The sequence below is a fragment of the Phyllostomus hastatus genome, unplaced genomic scaffold, assembly GCF_019186645.2.
Source record: "Phyllostomus hastatus isolate PE091 unplaced genomic scaffold, TTU_PhHast_1.1 phas_contig_80, whole genome shotgun sequence".
NCBI classification, from domain to species: domain Eukaryota; kingdom Metazoa; phylum Chordata; class Mammalia; order Chiroptera; family Phyllostomidae; genus Phyllostomus; species Phyllostomus hastatus.
The window spans coordinates 9,008,550-9,023,197 of NW_025333960.1; the positions used below are offsets into that span (position 1 = coordinate 9,008,550).

Below are 14,648 nucleotides of genomic sequence, written 5' to 3' on the forward strand. Positions count from 1 at the left end.
GTCGTAAAAGTGAGAAAAAGATAATACAAATTTACAGTAACTTGCAAGATTAAAACAAAAGGAAAGAAAAGCAGAAGATGTGGTGCAGGAGAGCTAAATTTGGAGTGGAAAGAATAATATTAGGTTGAATGGAAGAGAAACATAAGGGATTGCGATATAAAAAATAATGAGAATTGAAAAAAAAGTCACATAAAACACAAGATAAAATCAGTCAACCAACAACAGCCAGAGAAACCAATAAAAAACCAAACAAAACCAAAAAACTAACAAACAAACAAACAACAAACAAACAAAAAAACCTCTTGTTGGTTTCTAACTGGCCAGACCAGTTTTTCTGATCTTGCTAGCTTCAGCTGGCTGAGGGGCCTTTGAAATGCTTCTCTCTCTCACAACCAGAACTCAGCAAGTCTGTCAGGTACCCAGGGCGCTCCAAGACACACTGGTGCGAGAGAGTGTCTTCCCGATGAAGGTGCGGGAGCCCAGCCGTTTCCAGCTCCGTGTTCCCCGCCAAACGGCTCTCCGACGGAATGTTGGCATCTTTCCCGGCTCTCCGGTCGGGCTGGCTGGAAATCTCTGGGCCACCACTGAAGGAGCGCGCCAAGCCCCTCGTCCCTCCTGGGATCGCAGCGCGCGATTCCTGCCTCCCTATGGGGCGCGAGCCGAGCGCGGCCGGCTTGTGCTCACTACCGCTCTGCACTTCCACCAGGCTAAAGATGCCCCTGGTCCTGTTGGCTAGAGGCTCTCACTTCTCGGCCTCTGGGCGGGATTTCATATTCCCTGGGCGATTTTTTCTCAGTCCAACTGGCCAATCTGTTCCTTCTAGCAACCCGTTCTCCCCTGGAGTTGCTCACCCCCGTATTCGGGGGAGGGAGGGAGCAGCAACTTCCCTCTCCCGGGATCCCTGGGGCAGAGCCCGGAGCACCGGGCGGGCCTGGGGTCTGCGCACCCCCGACCTCTTTTGTCCTGTATCCTTCTTACCGTCTGGTTTTCCAGTGAGTGCAATAATTTCTGATGTCCTGCTTTCAAAAGTGATTCGGCAATCCAGCCCTCTTGCTCTGCCTCTCCACCGATCCGCGAGTTTCCCCCCTCTTCACAGAAGCCGAGAAAAACGCTGCCTACAGTAAGGCCGCCATCTTCCTCCACCCTTAACAGTCTTCTGAAGAGCATATTTTAAAATTTTGATGAACTGTAACTTATCAAATTTTTCTCTTATAGTTCCATTTAAGCTATCATTGCCTAAGCAAAAGTCAGTAAGATCTTCTGTATCTTCCCCTGGAAGTTTTCTTTAGGTCTTTGTGTATGATTCATTCTGAGTTAATTTTAATATCTATTGTATGAAAGAGTTAAGGTTCTTCTTTTGCATAAAGATATTGAATGGTTCCAGCACCATATATTGAAGAGAAAATCCTTCTCCCACTGAAGTGTCCTCACACCTTTGTTAAAAATTAATTGCCCTGATTTCTGGCAAGATGGAGGAATAGGTGGACGCACCGTGCCTCCTCGCACAACCAAGATTAGAACAACAATAATTTACAGACAGAATATCACTCAGAACTGAGAGGATTTATCTGAATGGAAGTCGGACAGCCAGGAAGTTGAAGTAGACCCGTATATCCAGACCAGTAGGAGATGACGAGCCAGGCGGGCGCGGGGCTGGCATGGGTCGGCGGCGCGCGGAGGTCAGGGAAAATTTGGCACGAAATCGGCGCGACAGCCATCTGGGGCGCAAGAACGCAGCGGTGATCCCTGAGTACGCAAGCTGCGGCTGGTGGACCCTGTGGGGCAGCGATTGTGGACCAGGGCAGAGCTCACAGCCCAGGATCCCAAGGAAGGGCCTGAGCCCAGGAGAACGGAACTACTGCCATGTCCCCTCCCGCTCCCGCCCCCACCCACACATATAACGTCACAATCTAGCGACCAGGGTGCCCAGCCCCGGTGAACACCTAAGGCTCCGCCCCCCACCGTAACAAGAGCGACCAGAGACAGGGAAAGACATAAGACATGTTTCCAACATAACTGATCAGTCCCCCAGGACTCATCCTTTTGAGCGACCAAGAAATAGCCAATCTATCAGATGCACAGTTCAAAACCCTGGTGATCAGAAAGCTCACGGAATTGGTTGATTTTGGGTGCAATTTAGATGAAAGGATGCAGGTTACCATAAAAGAGATGCAGGAAGATACGCGGAGGAGACCCAATAGTGAAAGGAAGGAATCTGAGTCTCAAAACAATACAGTGGACCAGAAGGAAGATAGAATCAACCAAGCAGGAAAACATGATGAAATAAGAATTCAAAAAAATCGAGGAAAAGCTTAAGAGCATCCAGGACACCTTTAAACATCCCAACATCCGAATTATAGGGGTACCAGAACAGGAAGGAGAAAAGCAACAGATGGAGCATGTATTTGAACAAATAATAAAGGAGAACTTCCCCAATCTGGCAAAGGGAACAGTCTTCCAAGAAATCCAGGAAGCTCAGAGAGCCCCAAAGAAGTTGGACCCAGGAAGAAACACACCAAGGCACATCATAATTACATTAGACAAGGTAAAAACGAAGGAGAGAATCCTAGAAGCAGCAAGACATAAGGGGACAGTAACCTACAAAGGAGTTCCCATCAGACTGTCAGCTGATTTCTCCAAAGAGACCTTACAGGCAAGAAGGGGCTGGAAAGAAATATTCCAAGTCATGAAAGACAAGGACCTACATCCCAGATTGCTCTATCCAGCAAAGCTATCATTTAGAATGGAAGGGAAGATAAAGTGCTTTTCAGATAAGGTCAAGTTAAAGGAGTTCATCATCACCAAGCCCTTATTTTATGAAATGCTAAAGGGACTTATCTAAGAAAAGAAGATAAAGAAAAGACATGTATAGTAAAAGGACAGCAGACTCACAATTATTAACAACCACACCTAAAGCAAGACCAAAAGAAACTAAGTAAACAACTAGAACAGGAACAGAACCACAGAAATGGAGGGCACATGGAGGGCTAGCAGCAGGGGGGGTGGGAGGAGGAGAGGGGGGAAAAGGTATAGAGAATAAGTAGCATAGAATGTAGGTTGAAGGTAGATAGAGGGAGGGCAAGAATAGTACGGGAAATGTAGAAGCTAAAGAACTCGTGAGAATGACACATGGACATGAACTAAAGGGGGGGGAACGTGGGTGGGAGAGGGGGTACAGGGTGGAGGGGAGAGAAGGGGGGAAATGGGACAACTGTAATAGCATAATCAATAAAATACATTAAAAAAATTAATTGCCCTTATACACGTGAGTCTATTTATGATATTCTATTCAGTACGTCTATCTTTGATTAGTGTGGCTTTGTAGTAAGTCTTAACAATCAGGTAGTGTGACTCTACCAGAGCTGTTCTTTTTCAAAATTGTTTAGGCTACCCTAGGTCATTTGTATTTCCACATAAATTTTAGAAGGACTTATTAATTTCTACAAAACCCACCTGTTTATATTTTGATTGGGACTGAATCCACTTATCAGTTTGAGAAAACCTAACATCTTAATAATATTGAGATATATTGCTTCATGTTATTTACATCTTGTTTTTTTCTTTTTAGATTCAATGTTTAATTGTTTACTGTTAATATATAGAAATGTAATAGGCTTTTGTATATCTGTTTTGTACCATACAACCTTGCTAAATTCAGTGATTAGTTTTTTATAGATTCCTTAGAATTTTATATGGGGTAGCCCCATAAAAAAGTGGAATTTATTTATGAAAAACTGTGTATTTATTCTTACATGTTTAAACTTCAGTCACCTTCAAAGTACTCTCCATTTGATGCAATACACCTATCGAGACATTTTTCCAGTGCTCAAAACAGTTTTTGAACTTGTCTATTTTGATGCCTTTTAGTGCTCCTGTCATTTTTTGTTTCAGCTCTTCCACATCGGCAAAACATTTCCCTTTGATTTTTCACCAGGGTAAAGAAAAAAAAGTCCCTCAGGGTGAGATCGGGTGAATAGGGAGGGTGGGCCATAAGGGTCATGCCATTTTTTGTTCAAAAACTGCTGAACACTCAGCAGCACAGTGTGGGCAGGTGCAATCATAAATCACCCATCATGAAACAGGCAAATGTATTAAAAAGAGTCTTTAAAAAAGTCATGAAGCCAAACACAGCCTCTCACAACAAGGCCAACTGGTACACTGATATAGACGGGTCCCTAGAACACTCACCTAGGAGGGAAGCCTGTACTACAAGGGGCCCACACTCCAGAAGATAATTCTGGGGGTTTTTGTGTCTTCCCTAGTATATAGGTGATGATGTCATATACATAGACTTATTTCTCTTTAACCTGTACGCCTTTTTTTTTTCTTGCTTCATTACACTGACCTAAACAAACCTCCAGTACAACATTGGGTACAAGTGGTAAAAGCAGAAATCTTTGCCTTGTACACTCAATCTTAGGGAAAAAGCATTTAGATTTTTGCCATTAAGTACATCAGTTATAGAATTTTTCACAGATGCACCCTTTATCAGGCTGAAAAAATTGTTTGCTGAGAGTTTTTATCATGAATGTTGAACTCTGCCAAATGTTTTTCTGTTGACATGATTATGTGTGTTTTCTTATTTTTAATCTGTTAATGTAATGAATTACTTACTTCTATCTTTAAAAGTCATTCATTCCTCAAAATTGAAAACCACTTAACAGAACCTTGGAGTATTTTGTGAATTAAAGATCAGGTATGGAAAGATAATATCAAGAAAACTGATAATGGTAAACCATCCCTTTCTGTTTTTTTATATCAAATTCCTTTATCCAAGAAAGATCCAGAAGCAAGAGAAATAAAAGCCAAGGCTGTATTAGTCTTGTCCTAGGTAGAGACCATTCATTTAAAGACACAGGCAATGCTACCTGGTTAACAGTAACAACCATGAGGCCTGGCTGGTCAGTCTAAAACCTGATTCTAGGTTGAATCATGAGGGGAGTAATAATCATCATAACAACAGTAATGATAATAATAATAATAATAATAATAATAATAATAATAATAATAATAAAAAACAGGCACTGGAAGCAAAATACACAGAGAGCTTCTGCTAGTCTGCTAGTCCTAGAGTACATGTGTAAAAATCTCATCAATGTTTCCTGCTTTAAAATTACAGTTGGCATTCATTATTATTTCATATTCTTTTCAGGTGTAAAGTTAGATGATTATATAATTTACAAAATGTTCCCCTGATAATTTTAAGTACCCACCTGACACAATACATAGTTATCACAATATTACTGACTATATTCCCTATGCTGCACTTTACATCCCTATGACAGTTCTGTAACTACCAATCTGTACTTCTTAATCCCTTCACTTTTCACCCATCCCCCATCTTCTCTTCTCTCTGGTAAGCATCAGTCTGTTGTCTACATCTATGAGTCTGTTTCTGTTTTGTTTGTTCATGTATTTTGTTCTTTAGACTCCACATTAAGCGAAATTATTGAATGTTTCTTTTCTGACAAAGCTATCTTCCACATCATTATAAACCTCTAACCTCAAAGCAACAAAAGTACTTAAGTAGTCTTTGACTTTTAACATGATCACGATGGCAACCCACCACCAATCACACTCTCCCTGTCTGATATAAGCTAACTGATGTTCCATGGAAGGGCTACTTGGATCCTGCCACAGAATCTGCATGTGGGTTGCAAGAGGGTCCAGAGATTTGGAGTCTTAGCCTTATGTGAGGCTGGGAAACTCCATCCCAGAGCCAGGCAACATATACTAAACTATGAGGGAGATCAAAAGTCTGATTCATGTACCCCAAACTTAATCAAAAGTCATATGCTACTCTTCCTATTGCTAGGTAAAGAAAATCCCTCTTGACCTTAGCACTACCATGTACTTCCAAAGAGCTGACTCAAATTCCTCAGCAGTCTCTGAAATGTATCACTCTCCAACAGCTTCTCATACTTAGAAAGATGTTTACAGGTACAACCAACCAGGAAGTGACAACACACCTTTTAGTAATATAATTTGTTTAAATGAAACGTTTCTTTGATACTAAGCTGAAGAACCAATAATCCAGAACTAGGAACATCTAAACAAACAAATTTCCCACCAGGGACCTCTACTTCAAGAGACATGTATATACTGTATTTTTTTAAAGAAATAATGTGAAAGAGTATATAAGATTCCAGCACATTCTCTTTATATTTTATTATAAATATGATGTACCAAAATAATAAATTTACTCACTTGTCTTTTAGCTTCTCTCAGTTTTCTTTTGAGTGCTGTCAAAATTCTTTGTACTTCCCATAATCTTTCTTCTTTAGATAAATCCTTTATTCCGCCCTGCAGATCTCGATGTAAACAATTCAAAAGAAACTCCTAAAACACAATAAACCACACACTTCTGATCATTCATATCTTATCATCTTAAAATAAAACCATGTAATTTATAAAGATGTAGAATCAACTATTTGTCAATTATCATTAAAAGAATGAAATAACAGCACAAGTTATTTTTTAAGGATTTAACTAAAAAAAAATTCTTATTTGTTTTACCTAGTCATTGGGTTCTCATTAATTTACATTAGAAAACAGTAGTTAATTTACATCCCTTTTCCCAACACATGATCAACTAAGGAATGGGAGCTCAGAGCAAGTGAAAAGAAAAAAAAAAAAAAACGCAAGCAGGGATTTAATAACATGTCTGCAAATAAAAGATGTAACAATAATCAAATGTAAGTAAATTTCTTATTCAGTCTTGAATTTCTTACTCAGCTTGCCAAATACACATACAACCAAATGACAGTTTTGTTGTGTGAGGGTTTTTTTCCTATCAGAGTAGCAAGCGGGAAAGCACAGGATTTGGGGTCAAATCCTAGTTCTATAGCTTAGTAACCATGTGCATCAGAATAAGTTATTTAAAATATCAGTATTCTTATCCATAAAACATGGTCAATAATAGCAACCTTGTGTGGATAAGCTAATGTTTTTGGACTGCTTACAACATGCCTGGCACCATGATGAGCATCTTTAATGCATTATCTCATTTATTGTAATCTTCATGTCAAACCTATGAGAGGGCCCAATTTAAAATGGGATCACTAAGGCTTAAGGAGGTTAAGCAATTTGCCTAAAATCAGTCAGTTGGAAACAGCAAGAATTTAAAGCCAGGTTTTTTTTATTTCAAAAGCTATGCTCTCTCCATGATATGCTGACTTAATTGGTATGTAACATGAGCCCAACAGAGCTCCAGACATATGTTAAAAAGTACTCAGTGAACAAGAGTTCATCTTCATCACCACCATCATCAGTCTCCAAACAGGTCAGAGCAAAAGTAGGCTCTTTAGGGCTAAAGCACAGGCTGAGCTCACACACCTGTCTTCTGATCTCTTCCTTGATGCTTTCCTGGGTCTCTGGCAGTGTGGGCATAGTGGCCATGTTAGACCAGCGAAGAGGTTTTGTCACTTGCTTTAATATTACATTTCCAAAGAGATCTTGCACATGTGTGAAAAACACATACAGGACACGATTGCTAATCTAAGGAAAAAAAAAAACATTTGCAAGAAAACTATTATTTCATTTAATTTGTGTCTATTGCATAGTATATCCTTTAATCCTAGACACATGAATGAAAGTTTTCTTCAGTAGTGACTATACCTGCTTTGCTAACTAGCAAACAATTTAGAAAAGAGAATGAAAAAATTTGAGTTAAGTCTTGTACTTAAGCACCATAAGGAACAGGAAAGAAAAGGATACAGAAGCTGATGACCATCAATTTTTTCCTTCTTAACACTGTATTAACTGATTTTTTAAAAAATCTTATGTCTTTTTTCAGGTTATTTTGAGACCTTTTAACACACACACAACTTGGTCTGTTGAAGAATATGAAGGCAGTAAGAGCACTTGCAGTTGTAAAGCTGGGCTGAGAGTCTGAGACCTTACTCCAGAAACAAAACTTTCTGGGTACATGTCCATAGCCAGTGTTTAAATATTAAGTTCATATGCCAAATCAGGACATTAAGTTGGCTGAAAAGCTAATAAAATAAATTACTTTCTACCTAAAACTTACTCTTACAACACACTTGAATATTCTATGATACTATCATCCCTATTAGAGTTATTTACCAAATTCTGAAACCATGACTAAAACATAAAAATCATCTCATTTTTTTTGCCATTTATGTTTAGCCCATATAATATCAGTAGCTAAACTAAAACAAAAACAAAAACAAACAAACAAAAAAAGCAAAATGCGCTCTACATGAAGGCCAAGTGAGCAGCAATAAATGAAGGCCAAGTATCTCTGTTATAAAGAGATACCAATTAACAGTAATGTCTTTTCAGATTAAGATTCTACAACATGTTTCTCTAGGATCTATTTTTATGAATGGAATCCTCAGATTAAATCTCTAATCAAATAAATGTTAAGTCTCGTTGTGCCTGAATCTGATGCGTGTGTGATATAACTAAGCAATAATACTATTTGAAGAAATAGTTGAGATCTTTGGAATTCTATAGATGAACTATGTAATGGCAGGTACCACAGGCTCCTCTTCTACTGATGACAGATCACTATTATCAGGAACTGGTTTATAAACCCATACCAAACACTATAAAATATTCACATTATTATAGCTACAAGCCAACAGGCAAGTATGTTCATCATCTTCTATGTTGACACTGTCCATACTGTGAAAAAGAAAAAAACACTATTCAGGCTGAACCATTATCTACTTTTGCTGGTTAATTGCTCTGGGTGCAACTAAGCAATGAAAGTGTTCCCCGCCAGTCCCCAAGGCCAGCATCAGAGGGTACATGTACCTGAACAGTTGGGCTGAGCACTATAGAAATGTTCTGTATATTCATTTTTGTTTCCAGCTCCTTTGAGATAACATGGTCCATGTGCACAATCAGCCAGGAAATCAGAAGATAGTTACATTCTGGCAGTTCTTTCAGTAAGCGTTGGAATTCCTGCACTTTCTCACTCTCTGTGCTCCTTCCACAAGCCTCTTCAAAGCGAGGCATAAGCTCTTTGGTAAGCAGATTTTCCGGAAGGTCTCGCAAATACTGCTTCAGCAAACTGGCTACGGTGTTAGGCTCATATTCTTCCAAATTTGGAGACTCCTCTCTGTCATAGGCTGCCTTCAGCTCATCCACCTTTGATTTAATTCCTTAAAACATTCAGAGAGAGAGAATATCGAGGAAAAAAAAATCAAACAGCTTTCTTCACCCTTGTACTTACCCCTGGGGAGAGATCTGGAAAAAGCCAATCTGACAACAACAAACCTCTAGTTACAGAGTATTTATCTGTACAATTCGTCTGTAAACAAGATAATAATGAAACACTGTAATTTGAGGAGGATGAATTTAACCAAAAGCTAAATGATAATGGAAAATTCAATATTCAAAACAAAAGTCATAGCAACCATTAAAACATTAGGCAAATATGCCAATCAACTCTGTGAAAAAAATTTTTTAACTTTAAAGATAGGTAGGTAAAAATTCAGGGAAACACTAAACTACAATCTAAGCATAAAGTCTTGTTCTACATGGGCAGCCAACTGCTTTTTCTAACTAGTCACAAAACTGAAAACATAAAAACAACCCAGTATATTATATATATTAAGCATGCTTCAAAAAATTGTGGGTAATTACTTTTTTATAAGTAAAAATTGTATCGCAAATGCAAACAGTGAGTTTGCTATCTAAACAAACTCTTTGAAAATTATTCTCCCTTAAATAATCCCAATCTAATTTCTATTTTCAAGTTTGAATTCTTTACATATTTTCTTAATCTGGAACAGAGCTAGAACAAAAAAAAGTAAAATTTGAGTTTTTTAAAAATCAAATTGTTTTGCTTTTCTTACTGGATAGAATGAAACACTGACACACAAAATAAATGTTTTTCAAACATTATATAATTGTTAAGTCTTTAGTCCAATCTGCATTTCAGTGACATAATTTGGTGATAGTGACCACTCCTCAGAGTACAAAGCAGCCTTCTGTTGTTTTTAATACTTAAAACTTTAGGCCAATTATTAGAAATAAGCAACAAGTTAAGGCTTAGAGATTGTAATGGCAAATGAGAAAACACCGAAGTGTCGTCTGATTGGAACAGCATCTCACACTGCATAACACTGGCATCTGGGATTTGGCACACCTCATCTTATGTGAAAGCCTTTTAATGGCATTCTAATTAATGTATGACTTATCTAGCAGTGACAAAATCAGCATTCCAAAGATGAAAATAATATGAATCTCATTTTTGTATCCTTATTTTGAGGGAGAAAAGCTAGAAAATAATTCCCATTTTCTTATTATGATGAGTAAAACACAGTGAGTGATAACTCTAAGTGAAATTCTTGACAAAGACTTCCTTTCTCTCTCTCTCACATATATTTTACACATTTAATTTCTCCCCCAAAAGTGCAGTTTTCACCCAGAAAATTGCACAAGTAAACAATTAGAATGCATTTGGTTTGCTGTTACCCTGGAACTGTTATCAAAATGATTTCCTTTGAAAAACTGGACACTTCAAATAAAGCATCTCTGGTAGAGAAAGAGCATATGCAAAATGATATAAATATATGTTTAAATTTTAAAACTGGAACTTATATATGAATAAGTAAGACCCAAAAATCTCCAGCAGAAAACAATATTACTAGCATTCAAAAAAAGCCACAACAGCAAGCTCTGCGGTCCACAGTGTGCTGGGATGCAGCTTGCCATCAGAGCAAAAATGATAAGTAACAAACTGATCAGAGCAGGAGTTCAACCCCAAGAGTGGATAGGAAACAGCTCAGTTTGAATGCTGTGCCTCATAAATAAAGAAGAGGAGTTCCACAATTCTGACTTTCCAAAAGGTACAAACATCAAAAATAGCTCAAATACAAAAGAATTCTTTGAGCAAAGTTGTAGAATTCTTCACAGAAACTCACCTAAACCAAATTTTCTTCATGCCTACCAAACCCATGTAAGAGAAGCAGCTTATGTTAGTATTATTTAATCTCCTTTAAAGATCAATTCATCATAAAATAATCTTAAAAAATTTCGAATTCATTTAAATATTTATTTTTATGTTACTAAGGATTTAAAGTAAATCAAATTCAATTTCTAATTTATTTTCTATAAAATAGTACCATTTGAGCCAAAATACTCTTAAATGATAATGTTATCTATAGGATTATATAAAGGGTTTCCCCCATTATCAAAATGTCTGCTCTTTCTCAACAAAACTTATTCTTCGTAAAGATTTTATTTACTTATTTTTAGAGACAGGAGGGAGGGAGAAAAAAAGGGAGAGAAACATCAATGTGTGGTTGCCTCTCGCATGCCCCCAACTGGGGACCTGGTCTGCAACTTAGGCATGTGCCCTGACTGGGAATTGAACCAGTAGTAACCTTCTGGTTCACAGGCACCAGCACTCAATCCACTGAGACACACCAGCCAGGGCTCAATAAAACTCAAATATCAACTCTCTCTTGTAGAAATGTATACAAACCAATTAAATGGAAACACAGTCTAATTTCTTTGTAAATTCTAAATGTGTATTACTAACTCATGAAAATATGTGACTAACAATAAATTTTATAAAATAAATCTCTAGTACCAAGAAATTGAGTCACAGGAATGTAGTGGCTTGAACACATGTTGCCACAGGTCAGGATTTGCATATTATACCAACACAAGTCATAGTGCTTTATATGACATTCTTTTACTTCAAGTAGTATACATTTTGCTTGATTTCAGACACCCAATATGAATTATATTCTTGCCAACTATGAAATTTTAATTTCATACATATGCAACAGAGAAAGATGGAAAATCAATTTCACTGACAGCTGCACATGCTGACAGAAGCATTAACATTTGAGGCCTAACTATTTAGCAAAGAATATTTCATGTCCCTTAACTAACTCAGTAAATACATTATATCATTGTGCCAATAAATGTCTCTTGGCCAAGAAGCATCCTCAGCCCAGATTTCCTACCTTCTCCCACTCAACTCCCTCACAACACTGAGCCCGTAATCAGAGAAGGAAGGTAAGAAGAATAAGGCAGGGTCTGAGTGCACCCATGCTTCTTCCCACACCAGGTTGCTGCAAACTGTGCTCAACTCATACGTAAATCCTCCTAATAAAAAGGAGTATCATAAAAAAATCGAACTGCCAACACACACATACACACACAGTTCAAATGGAAGATTCAAGGAAATGAATAAGCCTTAGGACCCATGTCATAATTTTCCTCACAAGTTATTATTTGTCCTTTCTTTGAGAAACAGATGCAATACAGACAAGGTATCATAGAATGGTACACTTGAAACCTATATAATTTTATTAACCAATGACATCCCAATAAATTAAAAAATAGACAAACACAAAAGAATGGAAGTTGATTTTTAAAAGCCATCAAGTCCACGTCCCCAATACCTGAAACTCTGTAGATGCCTTCACACTTCATGCCATACTTCTCTACATAATCTACACATTCACGGAAAACTGCCGGCAGTAGAATACCATCATACATCATGGTTCTCTCTGCTGCATCAGCCAAAGGAATTCCAAAAATGGGTTTGAGATTTGGAACATCAACCTGAGGCACCTCTGGCTCCTGAATTGGCTTCTTCTTTTTCTTCTTTTCCTTCCACTGTTTAACAACATCAGCTGCTGTCAAGTCTTTTGACTTCTTCTCTTTATGTTTTTCTTCTTTGTGCTTTTCTTCTTTATGTTTTTCCTCCTTGGGTTTCTCTTTTATTTTAAAATCCTTCTCTTTCTTTTTAGAAAAGCTGGGCTTCTTGAAAACATGGATTCCCTTGGATCTCTTCATTTTGGAAGGACTTTCAGCTTCATCGCCAGAGCTATCCTCCTGAAAGGCAGCATAGCCTTCAGCTGTGAAAGAAATGTGGGGAGTGTAAGTTATATGTTTGTTTAATGTCAAACTGTTCATATGCTTTTTAAGTATAGGACAAAAATGCTAGCTGGCACCAGACACCTAGCTTTTCACATTATGCCCAACCCCTCTTTAGTACTCACTCCCAGCAAAAAAATGGGTTTCCTCTCTGCTGAAAGATGTTGCAGTGACATCTTCTCCTGACCACAAGAGGGCAACACAGACAGAGCTGCTTTGGGTTAATTTTATATGTGTTTAAGTGGAATTTTGGCAAACCAAGTATTCCAAATACACAAGTTCTATACAAAGGGCTAATAGGAAGAATCAATAACTCTATAAGATAGAGCATTCTTTCATCATCTGAACTTACTTAGCTTACATTTTTTTCCTCCTTTGTCCCTGTGATTTGAGTCCATTTCAAACCAGGACAGGAACTATGTGACTGTTTTAGACGTTTTTTCATTGCCTTTAGAGCAGGGGTGTCAAACTCATCTTCACCAGGGGCTGTATCAGCCTTGTGATTGCCTTCAAAGGGCTGAATGTAATTTCAACTTCTAACAGTTACGGAGTAGTTACATTTATACAGTCCTAAAATTACATTTGGCCCTTTGAAGGCAACTGTGAGGCTGACATGGCCCCCAGTGAAAATGAGTTTTACACCTCTGCTTTAGAGAGAGAAGAAGGGAGAGAAAGAAACATCGATAAGTTGCCTCTTGCATGCCCCTAACTGGGGACCTGGCCTGCAACCTAGGCATGTGCTGTGACCAGGAATTGAACCAGCAACCTTTTGGTTCATAGGCTAGCATTCAATCCACTGAGCCACACCAGCCAGGACTATTAATAGCAGAAATCTTAAGGGCATACATACTACCATGATGAATAGCAACTTGAGTTCTCAGACACTGCTGGTGGGAGTGTAAGCTGATACAACCACTCTGGGAAGCTGTTTGTGAGATCTACTAATGCTGAATGAAATAAGCATAGCCTGTGAGTGAGCAGTTCTACTCCCAGGCATATACACAGGACAAATGCATAATCATGTCAATGATGTTTATAGAAGCACTCTTCATGACAGTCACAAACTGAAAACAACTCAAATGACCAGTAACAGTTGAATGGACAAATATAGTATTTCTAATATATTAAAGCAATGAAAATGAACAAGATACTACAGCATGAAAAAACATGGGTGAATCTAACAAACAAAAGATTGTACAAAAGAAACTAGACATAAAAAAACTGTTTCTATTTACATAAATGCAAAACTACACAAGATCAAGCTACGTTGAGAAAATTATACCTCTGGGAGGGGTGGGAGATTCCTTGTGTAAGATCTATAAAGAGAATTTCTAAGTGGTCATAAAGGTCCATTTCCAGATCCTTGCAGTAGTTACATAGGAGCATAGTTTTTGTGATAACTCATCAAGCTGTACACAATCTGTGTGTGCATTCTATCTGCCTCAAAAATAAATTAACTTAAAAATACCATGAAATTCAACTTCTGACCATGATGGATATATAGGTAGATACACTTTGTATCCTCGCACAACCAAAAGAAGGACAACAACAAATTTAAAAGCCAAAAACAACCAAAACTGTGAGAAAATAAAACTGTATGGAAGTCCGACAACAAAGGAGTTAAAGAAGACACACTCATCCAGACCAGTAGGAGGGGCGAGACCCATAGACAGGGCAGAGAGGACACACGGCAAGACAGTGGCTGGCAGACCCAGAGGTCCCACATTTGCATGTGGATGAATCCAGAGGAGCAACTGGGGAGTGAAACAGACCACACA

The 14,648-nt window shown here is 38.2% G+C and overlaps 1 protein-coding gene across 3 annotated transcripts in view; it reads right to left on the reverse strand.

Annotated features, from left to right (window-relative positions):
- RALBP1 (ralA binding protein 1) overlaps window positions 1–14,648 on the reverse strand; it is a 74,729-nt gene that overhangs the window by 20,073 nt on the left and 40,008 nt on the right. For all 3 annotated transcript variants that reach the window (XM_045849934.1, XM_045849935.1, XM_045849933.1), the window contains 4 exons: window positions 12,393–12,851; window positions 8,782–9,131; window positions 7,336–7,497; window positions 6,208–6,339 (listed from right to left, as the gene is read on the reverse strand). In XM_045849934.1, coding sequence (XP_045705890.1) covers window positions 6,208–6,339; window positions 7,336–7,497; window positions 8,782–9,131; window positions 12,393–12,851 — 1,103 coding nt within the window. The remainder of the gene's footprint in view (window positions 1–6,207; window positions 6,340–7,335; window positions 7,498–8,781; window positions 9,132–12,392; window positions 12,852–14,648) is intronic.